Below are 21,802 nucleotides of genomic sequence, written 5' to 3'. Positions count from 1 at the left end.
TGAGGTAGAATTGAGAAGGGCATGGATCTGCTGGAGCAAATCCAGAGGAGGCCACAGAAATTATCAAATGGCTGCTTTGGCTCCCCTCTGCTCTGGAGCCAGGCTGGGAGAGGTGAGGAGATGAGAAGCTCCAGGGAGAGCTCAGAGCCCCTTCCAGGGCCTAAATGGGCTCCAGGAGAGCTGGAGAGGAACTGGGGACAAGGCATGGAGGGACAGGACACAAGGAATGGCTTCCACTGCCAGAGGGCAGGGATGGATGGGATATTGGGAAAGAATTGTTCCCTGGGAGAGTGAAAGGCCCTGGCACAGGGTGCCCAGAGCAGCTGTGGCTGCCCCTGGATCCCTGGAAATGTTCAAGGCCAGGTTGAACATGGGGGCTCCCAAGCAGAAGTCCCAGGCAGGAGGAGGGAGGCAGGTGCTGCTTCCATGCCATAGCCAGAGGAAGGGGCACTCCTGAGCACTTTCCTCAGGGATCCCTCTCCACCTGGACTCACCCTCCAACACACACCACCAAGAAGAAGACTGTTTTCTTTCCTTGCAGAATTTAAGTGGAAGGATAACGAGCCTCCTGTACCTGCCAAGAGCCTCCCTGCTCATCATGGTCCTGTCACAGACTTTATTTCCCTCTGAGAAAGATCCCACTGCACTGCTGATGAACATCAACCCCTCTGTTTACAGAAGGATTAATTAATCACCCAAGGCAGTTTTCAACACGACAGCTGCTTTGTGAAGCTGATGTCAGAGGTTCTTCTGACAGCTTCACTGACAATCCTGCCAGGCAGCCAAGAAAAGCTCATTCAGCAACCAGTGCAGAGCTGTGAGGGGCTGCTCCTCTCTAGACACCCCAAGTTTAAAGAGAAACACAGAGATTTTGGGTCCCAAATGCTTCAAAACCAGAGAACTCTCTTCTTTCAACATCTTTCAGAGTTCTCTCTTTGTTCTCCTTCAGCCTGACTGTCCCTGTGGGGGACATTTCCCATTCCCTACAGACACAACCCACGGAGCTCTGGCAGGGCCTGGGCAGTTGCTTGAGCCCCCAGCTCTTCACGGAACACCAAACTCATCAGTAGAGTCCATTTCTGATGTCACACACCAGAACAAAGCCCAGACCCTGCACAATCCTGCCCACATAGAATCACAGCATTATAGAATGATATGGATTGGGAAAGACCTGAAAGATCCTCCAGCCCCACCCCTGCTATGAGCAGGGACCCCTTCCACTGTCCCAGGCTGCTCCCAGCCTCAATGTCCAACCTGGCCTTGGACACTTCCAGGGATCCAGGGGCAGCCACAGCTGCTCTGGGCACCCTGTGCCAGGGCCTTTCACCCTCCCAGGGAACAATTCCTTCCCAATATCCCACCCAGCCCTGCCCTCTGGCAGTGGGAAGCCATTCTGTCCCTCCATGCCTTGTCCCCAGTCCTTCTCCAGCTGTCCTGGAGCCCCTTTAGGCCCTGGAAGGGACTCTGAGCTCTCCCTGGAACCTCCCTTTCTCCAGGTTAAACATCCCTGCTAGTGGAAGATGTCCCTGCCCATGGCAAGGCCTGGGACTGGATGCTTTGTTTTTCCCTTCCAACCTGAACCACTCTGGGATTCTGAGAACAGCCCAGCACACCCAAGGTGACTGAAGGCAATGAGCTCTGTACAGCCCAGCACAGCCCCAGCCCCTGGCAGGGCTCTCCCAGGGAGGGACTGGGAATGGAGAGCATTGCAGTGCCTCAGGGAAGAGCTGGGGAAGCAAGGCAGGACATGGGACAGGGAAGGGAAAGGTGAGAGCAGGAAGCACAAAAGCCACAGCAGAAACCAGAAGTGCTGGACTGAGGACACCAACCAAACCCTGGGAGCTGGGACCGAGAATCTTGTCCCTGTTTTTATCTTTTATCTTATCAGATTATTTTATCTGTCCCAGATAAAGTAACAAACAACACGTTCCTAATTCCTTGAGGCCATTAGACAGAGAGGAGGCAGCACCTCCTGCACACGTGCTGTGCTCAGCAGTCACTGCTACCACACTCCATCACCACTGTAGTTTTAGCTCAGATCTGGTGCAGCTTCAGCCATGCAAAGGCCCTCAGAGCTGCTGGGAAGCTCAAGGCTCGAAGCTTCCTGGCTAAACCAGACTTGTAGAAGGCCTGGATTTCACCCAAAGTGTGTAAGGCTGGATGGAAGCTGGCACTTCCCTTTCTGAGGGCAGAGCAGGCTCTGAAACTCTGATTTTGACAGAATCACCAGCTAGGATGCAAAAATTGAGCATCCAAAGAGTACTGGATAAATTTTTTTAAAGAAAAGCAAAGAAGATTTGGATTACTTGAGATAGTTAAGCATAGACTGAGGAGGCATAAAATGTACCTCTAATGGATGTATGGACAACAAACAAAATCAACTGGGCAAAACCCTACTGCCAACTTGTCATTTTTAATTTAGTAGGAACAGAAATGAGAAGCAAAGGGCTCCAGGCTGCAGTGAAGCAGTCCTCAGGTGTAACAGAGGATCTCAAGAAAAGAACACACAGTAAATCTCTGTAAGCTGCTCAAGACTTTGCAGAGCTTCACTTCTGTCAGCTGTTCCCTGGACCATCTGAGACACAGAACCAGGTCTTGATTTTGCTTCCTAGGGCTGGAAGCAGACACACTGTTGAGGGAAGTCTCTCCCTGTGGTTACTTTTTCCACCAGTCTGACATCCCTGGAACAAAGGCTGGAACAGATTGCCCTGATGTTGTATCAGCTGCATCACTACAGAAATTGGCTTCACAGCAAGAGGTGTCACAATTGTACAAACACTGGCCTCCCAAATCCAATTATCCAGCCCAGGCATGCCCCTGGCTACACACACAGCACACTATTAATGAAAAGCATGTTCTCAAATCAAGTTGTCATAACTGGAGAACCCCCTGCCAGTGAGGACCTTCCACAGCACCACAGCAGCACCCCAAAGGTAAGGAAACAGTGAAAGGGAGGGACAAACTTCTCCCAGGGAATGGGGGACAAAGATTTTAAAAATTAACTGTTTTTCTGGCTTGGTGGTTTTCTTTTCCACTACAGGGCTCATTGCAGCTCAAAGCTCCTCAGTAATGCTGAGCTGCCACGGTGACCTGGCTGCCTGATGGTCTCATGGAGCCTTCCAGAAACACAGAATGGTCAATTCTGGGGACAAGAGGAGGGGTCAAAGCAGGAAACTCCATGTTGGGCAGGTACTGTGCATAGCTGTGAGCAGCAGGACATAGACCAGACAAACAAGGGTTACAGAACCTTGGAATCACAGGATGGTTTGGGTTGGAGGGATCTTAAAAATCATCTGGTTCCAACCCTCTGCCTTGGGCAACCTTCTACCATCCCAGGTGGCTCTGAGCCCCATCCAAGCTGGCCTTGGACACTTCCAGGGATCCAGGGGCAGCCACAGCTTCTCTGGGCACCCTGTGCCAGTGCATTTCCAGAACAAGCAGTTCTAGGATGCTGGAGTGTTCCTGCCAACTCACACCTTCCTCAGGTTTGAATATTGGAAGAGCTCTACCCAATGCACCTTTTCAATTCTCCCCCACCTCCACTTCATAACTCAAGAACATTGAGCCCTGTAAAATGAAATTAAACACAATTTCCAGGGGGAAGTTTACACAGCCTGTAACAGATTCTCCTGTTGCAAAGGTACTGCTCTGCTGTGTGTTGGGGCCAAGGAGGGCCAAACTCCAACAGAATGATTTGTGCATGCAGGGTGCTGCTTCTCTCCTTTATGCCTCTGCACCCAAGGTAAGATCCAGGGGATTTTCATGCCCACTTCCAAAGGGATGCAGCAGATCATCCTGCTGAGAGCTGACAGCCACAGACACCTCATAATTCCCACTTCAATCCAGCCACATCCAGCCAGCTGGGGGGCTCAGAACTTGGATTTAGAGAGTCCTTACAGCCAGACCAAAACAGCCTGGGATGGCAGGGCCCTGTGTCATCCCTCCCACAGGCAAGAATAAATTAATACTTCCCTCTCTCCCCTCCTGTGGCTTTCCCTGCTGGTTAACCTGATTTCCCATGGGGATGAGACTGAAGATCACCCTGTCCCCACCTGACCTCCTGAGATTGCCCTGACAGCTCACAAATCCTGAGCCAGCTCCCACCCAAGCTGACAGCGGAGCGGGAGCCTCCAAGAAGCCAAGTGCTTTATCTTTCAGGAAAAATCAGCTGCAGGGCAGAAGGAGCCTGAAATCAGAGTGACATTGCTGGAACGGCTTCAGCTCCAGCTCCAGAGCCATCTGCCTCCCCAGATCCCAAATCCCAACCAGCACACACAGAGCCACCGACTGCCAGCCAAACACCACAGGCAGAGGAGCCCAGGAGGGTCTGGCAGAATTCCAGAGGGATGAGGAGGTGGAAATGTGTGTGGGGCACAAGGGAGGGGGTGCAAGATGCCATGGCTCCCAAAAAACCAGTTTGATGACAGTTTTGAAAGTGACCCCTCTGGAGCAGACTCCAAGGCAGTGGATTGAGGCAAGGATCAGAGGCCAGCCCAGGGGCAGAGCAGGAGCAGAGGGACAGTGGATTGTCCCTAGGAGGAAACACAGCAGGGGAGGGGAATAACCAGAGACATGTGCTGATTCCTCAGTGTGAGCAGGCAGGGAAGGGCCCACAAGCAGACCGAGGACACAAGAGCAGAGATGCAATGATGATTATGTTGAAAATGGAAAGAAAATGAGGGGTTTTTGTTTAAAAAAAACCCTAAAGAGCACCATAAAACAAAGAACAAACCAAACAACATTCCCCCATCCAGCCCCCACCCATGGTCTCTCCTCACCTCTTTCAATACCTTTGCCTTCTCTACGCTTTGTCCTCCTAAAATTCAGGGGAGGAAAAATTAAGAGAGCAATTGAAATCAGGGCTAAAGGGCTAAGAGAGGGATAGCAAGAAAGGAAAAGGTTGGAAAAACAAAGTCTGAATACAGCTCAAACTCCTGACCATTACAAAGAATATTTCTACAGCTGCTCCCAGGAGGAAGTTCCTTGCTGTTCTTTCTTCACTCTCCAGAGACCTCTACCAATTCCACAGCCTTTTAAATGGGATGTTTCATAGAAACATCAATGATGGAATCCCAAACCCCACTTGGAAGGGACCTTGAAGCCCATCCAGTCCCACCTCTGCCATGGGCAGCTTCCACCATCCCAGGCTGTTCCAAGCCCCATCCAACCCAGCCTCGGACACTCCCAGGGATGGGGCAGCCACAGCTTTCCCCCAGGCCCTTTCATTCCCTCAGTTAAGGCCAATCCAGAGGTGGAAGTGGGGACATGAACAGCTCCAGACCAAGGGATGTCCTCCTGCACAGCCTTGGGTTCAGTGATCCCAGCACAGTTCCTAGGGATGATTCCCCAGCTGCTTTGGCAGCTTCTAGAACGGGGACTTGCACAAACAGCATTCAGCCAAAGCAAGAGACACATCCCAGCTTAAGGGAAGCAGTGGTTTTTTTTCCTAAAGAATATTTAATTCACATGTTTTTTGATTAAAATTTAATATATTAAAATTCAGAATGGCAGGGGAAATGTGAACAGACCTTTAGAACCAGTTTAAAAACCTCACTGAGCTTCCAACAGAGTTTCTAAGATTAAAGAAACCTCACAGATCACATCCATCACCTCAGCAGAACATAAATCTTCCACACCAATCTATGCATTACAGCCTTGTCTGCAGGCTGCAGGCTGTTCCATGCTCTCAATATGCCATTAAAAAAATGAAAAAAAAAAGGGAAGAAAGAAAGGAAAACAATTAACTGGGCCCTGCAGAGCACAGGGAAAGGCACAGAGCAGCCAGGGTGGGTGCAGGATGCAGTGATCGCCTTGCCTGCCCATCTCCCATGGAAAAAGGGATAATCTAGATTTGACCTAGATGCTGCAATCCCTGCCAGTGCAGAATCCCACACAGCTCCCAATCCAAACACATGAGCGAGCAAACAAATGCCCAGGATTCAGCAAACAAACCCAGCTCAGCTAAATTAAACCCCAGAGTTGTATTTTGGAGCAGTTCTGCACAGGAACAAACCTTGGAAAACTCCTCCATTCCAGCTGCACCACAAACACCTCCTCCCACCACGCTCCTTCAGCCCAGCCTGGACTGCTCCATGATCAATATTCCATGGTTTGCCCTCCAGGCAGCCCAACTGGTGAGAATCAAACAAACCCAGAACTGAGGCAGGCACAAACTCCCTGCTCAGCTCTGAAGGCTCTCACACAGGCAGGGTTATTAAAGATTTATGTGCCAGTGCAGAGAAGCTGCACACACAGCAGCCACTGGGCCTTGGAGAAATGCTTCCATCAGTGATCCCAGTCCTGACTGCTCCAAAGGGTCAGCTCCTTGCAGAGCAGGGCTGTGATGGAGTGGTTCAGACCTCACTCAAAGCCCCACTTTGTGATCTGCCTTTTCCCAGTTGGAGTAAATGCAGATCCCATAAAGGTTTGAGGCCAAGGGTTTAAATCAAAGGCTCCCTGTTCTTCCAGATCACCTCAGGGAGCAGTGAGGGGGAAGAGCTGCTGCATTTGCTAAGAGCTGTTTTCTCTTTTCACATAAGTCAGCTGAACAGTGTTCATTCTACTGCTTTGTTTAATAGCAACAATATTCCACAGGCTGGAAAGAGAGAAGGGTTCCACTCCAAGATTAATTAGCTGGCACTAACAAGAGTGTGCTCAATAATGAACATAAAAATCACCAAAGGAGCCATGCTTCAGCAGGTCCCAGGTGTGGGATGCAGCCATACCTCAGTTCCAGGTTCCTGCAGCTCCTTCTGCAGCTCAGCCATGGCTGTAGCAAACACCCCCTGTGCTCTGGGACAGAGATGAGATTCCCAGCTCTGGGAAAGCTCCCAACCATCCCCCCACATGGAGCTGCTGCCCCATGGGTGCCCTTTGTGGTGTCCCATGGGTCTGACAGGGCACCTCGTTAATCCTGGCTGCACCCTGCAGGATTTCCTGCCTCTGGCAACACCAGGAATCACAGAATCTTCTGAAGGAGTCCACAGGGATCACCCAACCCTGCACAGACACCCCAACAATCCCCCCTGTGCATCCCTGAGAGCCTTGTCCAAATGCTCCTGGAGCTCTGTCAGCCTTGGGGCTGTGACCACTCCCCCTTCCAGGGAAGGAAAATGTGGATTTGTTGCCTCAGTGCCTTCACTGGAAGCAGACAGGGATGCCTGGCCTGGGGAAGGGGAGCAGCACAAGAGGAGCTGTGGATCAGTTGGTGTTAGAGCAGGGGACAGAGCCAGCTCTTCCTCCTTCCCTCCACCTGCTCCTGGCAGCTCCCAGCCCCTGCTCCTCAGGAAGGAGCCACAGCTTCTCCTGTCACAGCTCCTCCCTGCCAGGGGAAGGAGAAGACAACTTTACATCAACAGATTATGGGAACTGCCAAAGCTCCAGTGTCAAAGAAGAAGAGAAGTTTCCAATCACCAGAACAAAACTGCTGCCATCAAAAGGAGGCAGGAACATTCTCTCATCCCCTGAAAATTCAAGGGAGAGTTTTTCATGTCGAAGGTATTGAACTACAGGCCATTTCCTCACCTTCAGTGTTTAGTGTTGGTAGAGGCTGCAGGGACAACCAAAAGCACAGAACAACCTCCAAACCTGGGGAAATTAAATTACCTGGGACACTTCTCATGGGAAGAGAGAACTGAGAAGGGATGTGACAGATGTCCACAGACATGGAATCAGAGAATGGTTTGGGTTAGAAGGGACATGAAAGGCCACCCAGTGCCACCCCTTCTGTGGGCAGGGACACCTTTCACTATCCCAGGGTGCTCCCAGCCCTGTCCAGCCTGGCCTTGGACACTTCCAGGGATCCAGGGGCAGCCCCAGCTGCTCTGGGCACCCCATGCCACCCCCACAGGGAAGAATTTCTTTCTAATGTCCAATATCATTTTTCTCTCTTTCAGCTCAAAGCCATTCCCTCTCGTCCTGACACTCTCTGTTCTTGCAAAAAGTCCCCTTCCAGCTTCCCAGTGGGAGTAAAGCTGGAAGTCCCTCTCCAGCTCCCCTCTCCTTCACAGCTTCCAGTCCTGAGTGAACCCTGCCATGCTGGTGCAGGACTGAGCAGGTGTCACATGAAGCTGGTGCCTGCAGGGACCCAAACACAGCCAGGTCCTCCCTGCAGTGTCCAGCTGAGCTTGCCAAAGGCAGCTGCAAAACCTAAAACCTGCTGGGACACATCTGCAAGGTCATGGAAAAGAGAAATCCAGGGGGTGTTGTTGAATGGAAAAACCCATTCCCAGCTCAAGTCATCCTGAATCCAAACATCCAGTGGCACTGAGGAACTGTTCAGAAGAGTTGCTGCACCCTGGTCCTGCTGCTCTCAAGGCACTGCCTGGTTATCACTCCTGGAGACACAACCAAGGTGTCCATGGACCTTCCATCTGACAGCAGCTCCAGCTAAAACCTGCATGTACTGAGGGAAAAACCCTCACCCATTGAGGGAAAAATCCTACATCTATTGAGGGAAAAACTACACATGTATTGAGGGAAAAATCCTCTATCTATTGAGGGAAAAATCCAAACCAAACACCTGTTAGGGAGAAAAATAAACCCTACACTATTGAGGGAAAAAGCCCTACATCTATTGAGGAAGAGAATCAAACCCTACATCTCCTGAGTGAAAACACCCCTGAGTGAAGCAGTTGAGGATTCAGCTGCATCTCTGCAGCTGTAGCAGCCCTGCTCTGGAGAGAGCTTTTCCAGAACAAAGCAAACACAGGGAAACCAACCACACAAAGACCTGGGAAATGTTACAGACACCATTAAGACACACTCTGCTGCTAGGAACAGCAATTTGAGTCGTGAGGAAAAAGAAATGAAACTCCCAAAATCACAGGACAGCTGGGGTTGGAAGGGCCCTCTGGAGATCATGCAGTCCAACCCCCCAGCACACCTCAGCAAACACAGATCAAGCACTGTACACTTACTTTGCCCTCAGAGCCCCAGTGGGAGCACAAATGACAAACTCCCTCCCAGTGACTGTGATTTATCCCTAAGTGTCCCATTGGGAATGAAGATCCACACAGAAATGATCTTGTTACAGGTCTCCCTTATGTGGCCCTGATATTTCTGCTATCTCCAGGAATCTAGATCTTTGCCAAGTTCAGGTCACTGACCCCTAATTGTGCTTTTTGCTCCTTTTTACACACTTCAAAGCAGGCTTAAAGACACCTTGAGGTGCAGTAGATCAGAACCTTTGAAAAGGGGGAAAGCTCAGGCACAACAAAAGCTGATTCCCTCATTCCCATGATAACAATGTGGAAGCATCAGCAGCAATGGCTGAATCTGCTCTTCCCAATTTGCCTGTGGTACACGTGGATGAGCAAGGAAAAAAATCCTCTCCAACTGTGAAAGGCAGGGATACAACCTGGAATGATTTACAAGATCATTTACAAACAAACCAAAGATTGATTTAACCAATTCATCAGAGCACAAATGCTCTCTTTGATGCTGGCAACAGGCTCAGGGAAGAGTTTGGGGTTTTCTTTGTCTGTTGTTTTTCTCCACCTGTACTGAAATAATAAGCCAAGCTTTAAGGTGACTCCAACAGCCATGAAGCTCCAGGTGTCCAAGCTGGGACACCAGAGCCTGGAACAGGATGTCTCCCTGCTCTCCATACTCTGCTGGACTGTATTTTATACAGTGGTGCACACTCACAGTCACTCTCTCCTCCTCTCCTGCTCAGCAATAATGGATATTTGCACTTGTTTAGGTTACAGAGTGTTTATACAGCATTTCCTGGAGCAGAAGGACATCAAGAAGGTACTCAGGTGTCTCCAGGCACCTGCTACTGAAAGGGCAGGATCCAGTTCCCCTGCTTTTCCTCCACAGGCAAGTCCCCAGTTCTCACCAGCATGACCATTCCTCTGAAGGCAGCTGAGCTGTTGTGGCACTAAACTGACAGAAAATTCCCTCTTTTCTTTGGGTTTTTGGTAAGAGGCAAAGCATTTTTAAAATGCTTTGGCATTTTCAGGGGTGGGCAGACTGGATTTGTTGCCTGAATGCCTTCACTGGAAGCAGACAGGGATGCTCCTGGCCCAGGGAAGGGGAGCAGCACAGCAGGAGCTGTGGGATCAGTTGGTGTCAGCAAAGGGGATGGAGCCAGCTCTTCTTCCCTCCACCTGTTCCTGACAGCCTCTGCTCCTCAGGAAGGAGCCACAGCTTCTCCTGTCACAGCTCCTCCCTGCCAGAGCCTCTCCAGATCAAAGCCTGGGTCCAGAACACAAATCCATGTGCCATTATGGCACACACAAACTGCCTTGGGGTGGAAAAAGCCTGGAGTCCAGAGGCAAATCCACTGCATCCCTTTTATCTGGGTCACTGGCCCAAGCCCCCACTGGATTGTTTGTGTCTCTCCATAACAGGACAGGAAACACCTCCTGTGTCCATGGAGGAGCTTCCCTGTGTGGCTGAGGCTTCCCTGTGTGGCTGAGGCTTCCCTGTGTGGCTGAGGCTTCCCTGTGTCCTGGGCTCGTGGGCTGGAGCAGGGAGGTGAAACACGAACGATGACACGGAATGATGACACATCAGCCATGGCTCGGTGCTGCTCTCCCCAGGGCTGGGGAATGTTACCATGGTGATGGCAGCTGCCGAGCCTCTGCAGAGCCATCCTGGCTCCAGGGACACCCCGGGATGCCCAAGGACACCCCTGGATGCCCAGGGCACGTCCCAGGCCGGCACTGCCCCTCCCAGCCCCGCTGTGTCCCAGGAGGGGCCGGGCTGCACTCAAGGACATTCCTGCTGCCTCCGTGCCAGGCAGGAAGATTTCGGGAGCGATTTCCATACGCAGCTGTGCCGGCCTGATAAAATGACACGGAAATAGTGCAGTAAATTATAGTGACAGCAGCCATCATCTGCACAGCCCGCACGTGCCGGCTGCCCGGGCTTTCTTCCCCGAACAAAGCTCTGCTCTGCACAGCTAATGAGCCTGTGGGAGCCTTTCCAAGGGCAGCAAAAGCAGCAGAGCTTCATGGCAGCTTGCTTTTTTTTTTTCTTTATTTGCATGATTAACATTAGAGCTGCTCCATTTGCATTCAGGGTGACAATCACAGAGCTGGCAGGAGCACAGGTACAGCAAATAAACCCTAAAGCACCACATGAAGCAACCTCAGCTGGGGTTTCTGAGTGACCTTTTAGTGTGACATCCCTGCTGCCATATGGGGTTTGTGACACTGGACACAGCTCTCACTTGCTGAATTCTCCTGGAGCCAGCAAGTTGCCACGGTTAAATCACATCACATCTGCTCACTGACTGGGTTGGGGCAGAAGGAAAATTACAGCCTGGAATCTCACTGACATTTTACCATGGAAAAAGAAAAGGAGCATGAAAGATAAATCTAAAGGTGAAGACATCCCAGAGATGTGGAACAAAAGAAAGTAAAATTATCTATTTAAATTAGAAGTCAGTTTTAATTCAATTTAACCAAACTCATAACCACCATTATACAAAGGCAGCAGCACTGTTTGAAGGGTTAAGGGTCACTGGATGATGAAACTCTCCAGATAATTACTGAAAATCCCTTCTGGAAAGCTTCTGATTTGCAGGAGAGCAACAACCCACAGAATGCACACTATTAGAAGAAGAGTGGATGCTTTCACTTACACTCATTCCTGTGCAGGGGAAAACACCCGGGGCCCCAGGCTGGGATCAGCTGCTCTAAGGCTGCTCCTCACATCTGCCTCAGCTTGTGTCACACAAGTGCCCATTGTCACAACACCACATTTCATCTCCTCTTGTCTTTCCCTTTTCCTAAATTCTAATTTGAGGAGCTACAATGTAATAGAAGGCTCAGTTATTTAAAAGAAAATAAAATTGCTCACAGTTTGCCTCCCTCAGCCTTTGATGCTCACAGGCAAAACTACAGAAGGAAAAAAGAGCAAGAATTAAATTTCCCTGTGAGTTGTTAATGAACAATTGAAAGCAAGTTGAGAACAGAAATGACAGGCAAAATTGCCTTGATGCTTTCAGAGCTCAGAGAAGGTCTCATCAGCTCCTTGCTCTGGTTTGATTTTTGTTTGATTTTTGTTGACTGTACCTTTTCCAGCACTGCCCGACTCCGCTGGCCCATCTGCCGGCAGCAGAGCACAGGAGGGATCCCAGCCAGGGCTGGGAGCAGAGTTAACAGGAAACAAGAGAAACACTGAAAATGGAGACAAAGCCAGGTTTTCCAGGTAGATTTAACACTGTACAAGGTCTCTAATCCATACCTGTAGATACCAGCTCAACACCTGCTCTTTAGCTGATGGGCTGTTTAATAAGCATTTAATGATTCATTGAGTGTTTCTTGGTTTAGCTGCAAGTTCCAGGACCCTGAAAAGCTTCTCTGCATCCCCTTGCCAGCATTTGAGAGTATTCAGGTTAAAGAACCTCCAGTGAGTGAAAGCAGAGAGAGTTCAGCTACAGGACAGGAGCTCTAGGAGGACATCCAGATTTCTCCAGAGTCTTCAGTTCCTTGAGCACTGGAGAAGGAGGAGTTTTTCTTTTCCCCACAAATCCTTTATGAGGTTAAAACTCCCTGAAGACATCTCACAGAAAAACAACAAAAAGATGCCTCCATGTCCTGCTTCAGTCCTCAGGCAGACTCATGTTGGTCCCTCCCCACCCCAGGGAGAGCAGAACACAGGGCAGGGATGTTTGCCAAGCCACAGGACAACCTGCACCAGCATTTTAATTTCTATCACTTTTGCTGATTGTGGCAATTAGGAAACCCCCAGAAGTACCACAGTTATTCTACAACTGATGCTACCCAACTGCTGCCCACTGCAGCAAAACCCTTCGTGGAGCAATGGAGTTGATCCATTACACCTAAGCAGGTATTTCCAGGGGCAAAAAAATCCTTTGCCCTGCTGTCTTTGATGCTGAGTCCACTCCAGATCCCAGCCCAGGCAAGGTAATTCTGGAGCTGGCAGCAAACTCACAAAATTGACAGGTTGCTGTTACAATTGTGCCTCTCACTGGGTTTATCTGAAGGAGGAGCTTGGAGCTCACCAAGCCATGATCTGCTCCCACAGCAACACAGCCCAGGGCTCTGAAATTATTCTCCAGTAGATGTACCTTGCAATTTCCAAAAAGGTCACCCCTCAATTGCTCCCTGGTTTAATATGAAAGCTGGAGTCACCTGAGAGCAAGCAGTCCCCCCTGCAGCTTCATTCCACAAGGAGCTCATTAGCTCACCCCATTCCTTAGGAAGAAAGAGACTCTGGGTTAGAGCTGGGGCCCTGTGACCTCCCTGAAAGCACCCAAGTGGCTCCAGGCAGGGAATTCCTCCCTAGAACCCCTGGTGAGCAGGAGGAAGCACAGCTAAGGATCCAGGAACACCTCCCAGGGGCATGGGGGGCCCACAGGGCCCTAGGCCAAGAGAACAAGCCAGATGGAGCTTCTGGAAAAGTGCTCCCCTTTCCAGGGAAGGAAGGTAGGAGAAGATGTTGAGTAGTCCAAGGAAGTTCAGCAGCAGGACATGCTAGAGCAGGGAACAGAACTCTGAACCACAAAGCTCAGAGAAAGGCAGGGCCTGCATCCTCCACAGCCCGAGCTTGGCCTTTCCTGAAAAACTCACTGCACACAAAGGTGCAAAATTCCCTACTAAAGACAAACCACTCAGAACAACAAATACCAAGAGACCAACCCTAGACTCGATGCCTTCTGCTCCCATGCTGGTCAAACTGGTTGGGTTTCACACCCAATGAAATGTGAGTGTCCCACAGAACTCAGAGCTTCCAGGGGGAACTTCTCCTTCAGGCTCTTCCCCATTCAATTCACCAGCTTTGGAGAGTTTGTCTGTGTTCCACGCAGAGCTTTTGCTCTGTCAAGTTTTTACACCCATCTGTCAGCAGTTTTATTTGTCTGGGACAGCAATGGCTTCAGAGGGTCTGTTCTTTCCCAGGTTTCAAGAATTTCACAGAAGATACATATTTTAAGAAACTAATTTCTAAAAGTCTTGAACTAATCCACTTCGTCTGGGGCAAAGTCAGCCCCGCCATTTCCGCTCTTTGCCAGACAGATCTCTCTCAGTTTCCAGCAAGTGCTGAAAATCATGGGATGGTTTGTGTTAAAGGGAACCTGAGAGCTCCCCCAGTCCCATCCCCTGCCATGAGCAGGGACATCTTCCACTTGACCTCTCCACTTGACCCCATCCAGCCTGGCCTTGTACACTCCCAGGGATGGGGCAGCCACAGCTTCTCTGGGCATCTTGTGCCAGGGTGTGGTGAGACTGGGCTGTAAGGTCCCTCCAACCAGCCTGGAATTCTGGATTCCACATTTCAGCCATAAAAGTCCCTCAAGCTCCCAGGCATCCTCCTTCCACTGAGAAAAGAGCAAGCAAAACACTGATAAATAACATTTTAGGTGCAACAGCTCCCACCACACCAAGGGTACAGACCATGGAAAGAGCCCTGAAAATACCCAGCAGTGACCAAACTGCAGAAGTCTGGAATCTGTGCAGCAACAGAGCCAGAAAGGAGAGCAAGGGCGGTTTAAGGAACTTGAGCTGAGTTTCTGAGGCAGTGGAGGCTTTACCTTCTGCAGGAAGAGGACAATCCTGACCAGCATCTTGGCATGCAGCTCCTCCAGGGTGAAGAGAGTGCGCGGCGTGCGGATGAACAGCTTGGTCTTGCCGTAGGCCACATCGTGCTGGAAGCCGTGGCACTCGATGAGCTTCCTCACTGCATCCTTGTCTGAGGGCAGGTCATGGTTGGGCCAAGTGAATTCAGAGATCATCTTGTACCTGGATTAAAAGGTACTATTTACAAATGTGAACTTGCCACCAAGGTGGTTGAAAAGGTCAAACTTCAACAGGTTTTAGAAAAAATTATCAAGTAAATTGTAATAAAACTGAGTATAGATGGAAGAGTCTGAAGATGTCCTCTGCAGGAACCATGATCCTCAAAATAAAAGGAAAATGGTTGAAGGAGATGCATGATTTTGTGAGATGCTGCAAAATAATTTTGGAGGAGCTCAATTCATCAGCACTGAATTGATGCAAGGGGACAAACTCAGCATTGGCCTCCTGCAGATTTGTCTGTTCCCTTTTTCACACCTTCAGTATCCAATTTTAATTTTTATTTATTTGCCTGGGTTTTGTTCGCTTTGGTTTGGGGTTCTTTTCGTAAGGAAGAAAATCTTTTTGTTCACATTCTGCATGAGAAGTCACCTGCAACCAATTGCTTTGTCAGAAAACCTGGATTTAAAAACTCTGCAAATAATTTTTTCTCATGCATCACTTTGGGAGTAATTTCTAACAAACTCTGCCACTTCCCCCCACAGCAGAGCTTTGGCTGCCCCAGTCTGTGCAAAACAGCAAAACACTGCCTGTGACTGTGGGTCAGGCATTCCTCTCATCCTCACTCCCCAAACTCCATTTTCCACTACAGAGAAATGCAGCCTGACACTAAGATATCTACAAATCAAACACGAAATACCGGGATCAGCCCGAGCTCTGTAAGATTTACCAGCCCAGGAAATGCTGATTAGGGGAACAGGCATTTGCAAAAAGCAACAATGAATTTTCTGCATAAGATTTATGGACATAATAAGAGCTGTTTTAGACGTTTTCCCTGGAACAGAACCCGCAGCCGTGTTCTAAATAAAACAAGCACTCAGCGAGCTCAGCCACTTCACACTTCAAAGTCCCCAGCCAAGGCAGGCATCAATCTCAATGCTTCAGACACTCTCAGCTCTCAGTTACACTTAAACACCTCACAATCGCCCTTTTCCTGGGAGCGGCACCGCAGGAGGCTCGGAACAGCCTGAATGGAATCACGTCCCCAACGCTCATTCATCAAACGAGCCTTTGGAATACTGTGCTGTGCAAGGATGGGGGAAATGGGGGTGCACACTGTGCCCAGGCAGGGAATATCCCCGGGGGTTACAGGGATCTCACTGATAAATAAACAGATTCAAAACCTCCCTTCAGGCTCCCAGCAGAAGATTTAGCACGTGCTGGCAAAAGCATTCCTGCTCTCTCACTCACAGACACAGGAGACATCAATGCTGCACACTGGAGCAGGCTATGGATCAGATCTGGATCTGGGCTAAGGATCAGGTTGGGATCCAGGCCATGGATCAGATTTGGATCTGGGCTATGGATCAGGTTGGGATCCAGGCTATGGATCAGATTTGCATCCAGGCTACGGATCAGATTTAGATCCAGGCTATGGATCAGATTTGCATCCAGGCTATGGATTGGGTTGGGATCCAGGCTATGGATCAGATTTGGATCCAGGCTATAGATCAGATTTGGATCCAGGCCATGGATCAGATTTGGATCCAGGCTATGGATCAGGTTTAGACCCAGGCCATGGATCAGATTTGGATCCAGGCTATGGATCAGGCTGGATCCAGGCTACGGATCAGGTTGGGATCCAGGCCATGGATCAGATTTGGATCCAGGCTATGGATCAGATTTGGATCCAGGCTATAGATCAGATTTGGATCTAGACTATGGATCAGGTTTAGATCCAGGCTATGGATCAGGTTTAGATCCAGGCCATGGATCATGTTTGGATCCAGGCTATGGATCAGGTTTGGATCCAGGCTATGGATCAGGTTTAGATCCAGGCTGTGGATCAGGTTTGGATCCAGGCTATGGATCAGATTTGGATCCAGGCTATGAGCCACACCTGCCCCACAAAGGATCTCAGGAGTGAAGGGATGTCACAGAACTGAAAACCTGCCCCAGATGTTAAACCCTCCTGCTCCTTCCCACAGGCATTACAGACACCCCAGTGCCTCACCCCATCCCTCCCAGCCACAGCAGGTGGGATATCCCAGCTGTCTGCCTGTTCCCATTGTCCCCACACGTGTCACACAATGCCACCAACTCCTTCCCCGCAGCACAGGGCATGGCCTGGGTGCTACAGCCACTCACAGTCCTGGCCTGGTGCTAATTATAGCCAGGCAGAGTCTGGAATAAATCTGCTCCCTGACACCCCAGCCCTGCCCTCTCCTGCCTGTGGATCCCCACAGCTTCCAAGGTCACTCAGACATAGAACACTTCCTTCCAAACACCTTTGTTCCTCCTTCCCCTCTGCACCTCCCTATGGAAACACCCAGCAGGGATGAGAGGCTGCTCCTGGAGTTAACATTTCCCAGTCCAGCTCTCCTAAGAAGCAAGATTTCTGCAAGCCACTAAATGGTGAAGCTTTAATGAATATTTAATAACAATATTGGGTGTGCAGCTGCAGCTGGGCTTCACTGTCCCTTCCCAGCCTGCTGTTCACAGCTCTCAGTGTTGATTCCATGCTATGTTTGGCATGGCTGGGATAGGCATATGGGTGCCTCTGAGTGGAAAGGGTTGGATTACACTCATAAACCCCTTCCTGAAACCTAATCAGCTTTTTTTTTAATGGTAATTTATATATTAAACCAAGAGAATGCACCCCATCTGTGTAAGTGCCATGTGTGTCACCCAACTGGACAATGCCCTGACCACAGGAAGGGACAACTCCTGGTCCAACAGAAAATACTTCAAACTGGAAAGGGCAGCCTGGCTTGCAAAGAGCTCACAGGAAGGTTTTCTTTGTCCAAGGAAAGCTTGAGAAGGACATTTATAATGGTCTTAACTGTGCTTCACTTCATTCCCTGCTGACATAGAGGAGATACCAACCACCTTACAGGGTTTAGGGCTAAATATCAACAAACTCTTCTCCTATAGAAAGAGAGTTATTTTTCTAGATTTCATTTTCTCCTTTTTAAAAAATTTCGAAAAGCCATTGCAGACCAGGCTTAGAGCAACACCACACACACAAACAGTGTCTGATCCCTCACTCTGTCCCACTCCAGGGCTGGGCAGCTCCTGCTCCACCAGCCCAAAGGCTGAAGCAGTTGCCATGTGCTGATTTGGTTTCCTGGCTGCAAACACTGTGGGGCTGGAGCTCGCAGGAGCTCATCAAACATTCATTAAAAACAAAGCAGCTGTTTATATTAATAGTGATTACACAAATCTTAAAGAGTAAATTGTAATGAATTCCACATGTGAGGTGAAAGTACACTCTATCCACTGCAGAATGGTTCAGGAAACTGATTCCCAGTGCTGCAGACTTTAGGAAGGATTTAGGAAGCCATAGCCTTTCATTCCACCTTGGGTATTATCATACACCCAGGCAAATCTCCACTCTGAACAGCAGAAGATCTTTCACCAGCACTTTGTTTTTAACTTATGACATCCCACTTGCTTGGATAGTTTAATTTTTCTCTATTCTCACAGCCCTTTTCTCACCTGATTCAGTAACAGAACAAAAACTTCATTCACTGTTCCATCAGAGCAGGTTGAACTCACAGGGCCCACGTTAATTTAAGCCTTAAGACAAATTTCAATCTAAAATATGTAATTTGTCACAAGTCTGGTAGGAATTATAAGGGCAAGAAGAATCAAAACCACATTTAATGGGGTCATGATACCATCCCCCTTTTCAGACTTCCAGTTTTGAAGTCCGGGGGGTTTTCCCACATAATGTCACTGTGCACCATCACGTGCTCCCCCAGACACACCACGTCTTGCTGCAACAATTAGACAATTCAGAGAGCAAACACTAGTTAATTAGCTCAGGTTTTAGGGTGATACTTGGGGGAAGCTCCTCATTACACATTCCTGCTGCAGAGTAACACAGCCAGTGAGTTTCAGCAGACAAGGAGTTGAGCCTGAGCAGCACAAGCACCTCAGCACAGCTGAATCCATGGTCCTGTAGGATCCATTTCAGCTTATCCAGAAGCTGATGTGAACCAAGGCCTCCCAAGGAGCTGGGCAGTGCCTGCAGGCTCTCACCTGTGCAGGAATTTCTCGTAGGTCTGGCGGTAGGCGAAGCCGGCGCGGCGCACGCGCACGTTCTCCAGCAGCCCCAGGTACTCGACCTGGTGCCGGCAGCGCTCCTCATCGAACAGCTGAGGGGACTTCTTGTCGTTGGGCTTGATGCAGCGCACGTAGTAGGGCTCCTGGGGACAGAGCACAGCGGTGCCACCCTGCAGAGCACTGTGCAGACACAGCCCACAGGCTCTGCCTGCTCAGGAGGAATCAGAAGGTTAAAACAGAAGGGACAAGAACAGTGTTTAAGGAAAGCCTGGACGTGGCACTCAGTGCCATGCTCTGGGTGACAAGGTGGTGTAGGTGATAGGGGAACTCAATGATCTCAAAGGTCTCTTCCACCCTGGCTGATTCTGTGATTCTGTGAATCAGTGTTCCCCTCCTTCACACTCCTCCACGAGCCCTTACTCCTGTAAGAGACCCACATTCCCCACTGGAGCTCAACTGGCCTTGCTGTGCACCCACCCAGCAGCACATCCCCCTGCTCCCCTACTGTGAGGATAACAACATCAGTTCTCAGAAAAGCTATCAAACCCATGGAATTCATGATTTCAGTGCTCTGTTGGATATGGCTTTGCCTGCATCACCTCCAAAAGCAGCCTGGTCACTCCATCACTTTTATCTGTTCTGAGCAAGTCAAACGTTCCCAATTCCAACACAGCTGAACATGGAAACGATGGAGCCCCAAACCCAATTAACTCCAGCCCACCCCTTCCTCAGAACAAACACAGGCCACCAGCACGTGGGTTCCTCTTTCTGCAGCATCTGGGACTTGTAGGGGGCAGGGAAGGTGAACTGGGGATGAGTGGCTTTACTCCACCCTGCAGAGATCCTGCCCTGTGCTGCTGGGGCTGACTCTGGATGTCCAGGTGAGTCCCATGGGTCACACTCCTTTCCCTGCCAGCCCTCCTGCACCCTGAGATAAGCCCCACACAGGTCTGTTGGAGCATTCTGACATTTACTTTCGTTTTTTTGTGGTTAAAGGTAGTTTTTGTTCAGGCCAACATGATCTGTAACCAGCATCAGCCTGTGAGGGGTGGCTACAAGCCTTTAAACTTATGTTTATGGCTTCTGGAGTTCATTCATTTCTTCCTCTTCATGGCTGGCCTTTGCTATCCCACTTCTAACTCTGTTGGTGTGTGAAAAAGCAATTAATAATCAGATAATCACAAAACATCCTGAGTTAGACCCCAAGGATGATCCAGTCCAAGTCCTGCACAGACACCCCAGCAATCCCACCCTGTCCAAACACTCCTGGAGCTCTGGCAGCCTCGGGGCTGGGACCATTCCCTGGGGAGCCAGCACCCTCTGGGGGGAAGAACCTTTCCCTGAGCTCCAACCTGATCCTCCCCTGGCACAGCATCATCTAAAGCCCACCACAGCTTTTCAAATTGTATTCTTCTAACATTAATAAATAAAACTTTGTAAATAGCCCTTGCAAAAGGAGTGGCACATCCTGCAGGCTGGCAGAGCCCACCCAGCCTCAGCCTCAGAGAGAACTCCAAGAGGATCCCAGTGAGCTCAGAAGGTCCCAGTATGGCCAGAGACCCTCAGAGAACATCACAGATACACACAAACTGCAGCATTCCAAAGGCAATTCTGACATGGGGATAAAGGGAGAAAAACAGCCTGGGTGACATCTTAACATGACAAAATGTCACCTTTGATAACCACAGCTGATAACAGCAATGACCTTTCAGCAGTCTGGACCAGATGAAGAAAATGGCTGTGAAACCACCTCTAACACTGCCCTGAGGAACCTGAGGGATTCCAGAAGGGAAAGCCCAGGAATTCTCCAGAGGAGCCTGATCTGTTCCAGCCCTCCTGGATGGCCTCAAGAACCCACAGTGGTAACAAAGGGGAGGAATAGTTTTGGGGGGGAAAGAGGGATTAATTTAAGGGATTAATTTATGAGAACAAATGCAAAGTTCCACATTTAGCAGAAATAGTTGGTTAATAAAGAAAAACTGATTTGACCCTGGTGCTAAAGAGATCCAGGAGCTCCAGTGATGTGAGGCAAATCCATGTTTCCATGTTTTTCTAGGAAAGGGCACAGGAAGAGGAAAATTGCAAGACAAAAAAACCAACACATTTCTAGTTCTCTGAGCATCTCATGCAGCCACAGCACTGCAGTTCAAGTGGGAATGTGAGTCAGGGCAAGAAAGAACAAGAAAGATCAAAAATCCAGCAAATGTGACTCAGAGGAATTGAGTCTAGAAAGACCAAGGAGGCACAGAACCCCCCTGTGGGAGATTTTGTGTATTTAAAGGATAGATATGAGGAAATGCAGACATTCAGCTTTAGGACAAAGAAGTCATGGCTTTAACCACAGTGTAAAAATTCAAATCAAGCTTCAGGAAAATGAGGAGTGGGAACAGAAGGCCTGTGGGAAGGAGAGAAGATCCATCAGTGGGGAGAAGAGCCTGCAAATGGAAGATCCAGGCAGAGGTATCCTCAAACAGGAGGTGAATTAGATGCACTCCCAAGGTCCCCCTCAGCCCTACTTTCTATGATTTGTCTATTCAGCCTTATTTCTATGGGCTGAGGTCACTCAGGATAATATGAAAGGCCCCAAATTGCCATTTCCCTCCAGTAATGCTGAGGGAACAGGACCATCCATGGCTGTCCTAGCTAGTCCTGACACAACCTGCAGCTTTGCAGCACCATGGACCAGCCCAGGATGAGTGTGAGCCATGAATGGGCCAAGAGAGGGAGGCCTTGGAAAGCAGAGCCACAAACCACTGGATCTTCTGGGGGAGCTGTTGGGCTGGAAGGGTTCCCTGCTTTCCTAAGGATGACATCAGCAGCACCAGGCTGTGATTTCTCCAGGAGTGCTGTCCTTGGGGTGGGAATAGACAGCAAAAGCTGAGCCAAGCACCCACAAGGAACTGGCAGCATCCTGGTACTGCCCACCCTGCTGGAAGCAGCCCTGGAGCAGGGATGGGTGTGAGGAGTGTGGGAGAAACAGGAGGATGTGTGGGCAGCATCCATTCCTGCACCATCTCCCTTCTCCC

At 49.6% G+C, this 21,802-nt stretch overlaps 1 protein-coding gene across 3 annotated transcripts in view; it reads right to left on the bottom strand.

Annotated features, from left to right (window-relative positions):
* Positions 1-21,802, bottom strand: part of MYO1D (myosin ID) — a 154,544-nt gene that overhangs the window by 72,197 nt on the left and 60,545 nt on the right. For 2 of the 3 annotated variants that reach the window (XM_033078838.2, XM_033078839.2), the window contains exons 15-16: positions 18,753-18,919; positions 14,507-14,714 (exon numbers count right to left, since the gene is read on the bottom strand). In XM_033078838.2, coding sequence (XP_032934729.1) covers positions 14,507-14,714; positions 18,753-18,919 — 375 coding nt within the window. Of the gene's footprint in view, positions 1-4,770; positions 4,817-14,506; positions 14,715-18,752; positions 18,920-21,802 lie in introns of those variants that run through there. The other variant, XM_033078841.1, reaches the window with a different exon arrangement.

This window comes from Catharus ustulatus, chromosome 23 (genome assembly GCF_009819885.2).
Source record: "Catharus ustulatus isolate bCatUst1 chromosome 23, bCatUst1.pri.v2, whole genome shotgun sequence".
Lineage (NCBI taxonomy): Eukaryota > Metazoa > Chordata > Aves > Passeriformes > Turdidae > Catharus > Catharus ustulatus.
Note: the sequence above shows the minus strand (reverse complement) of the source record. Positions and strands in the feature narration are given on the sequence as shown.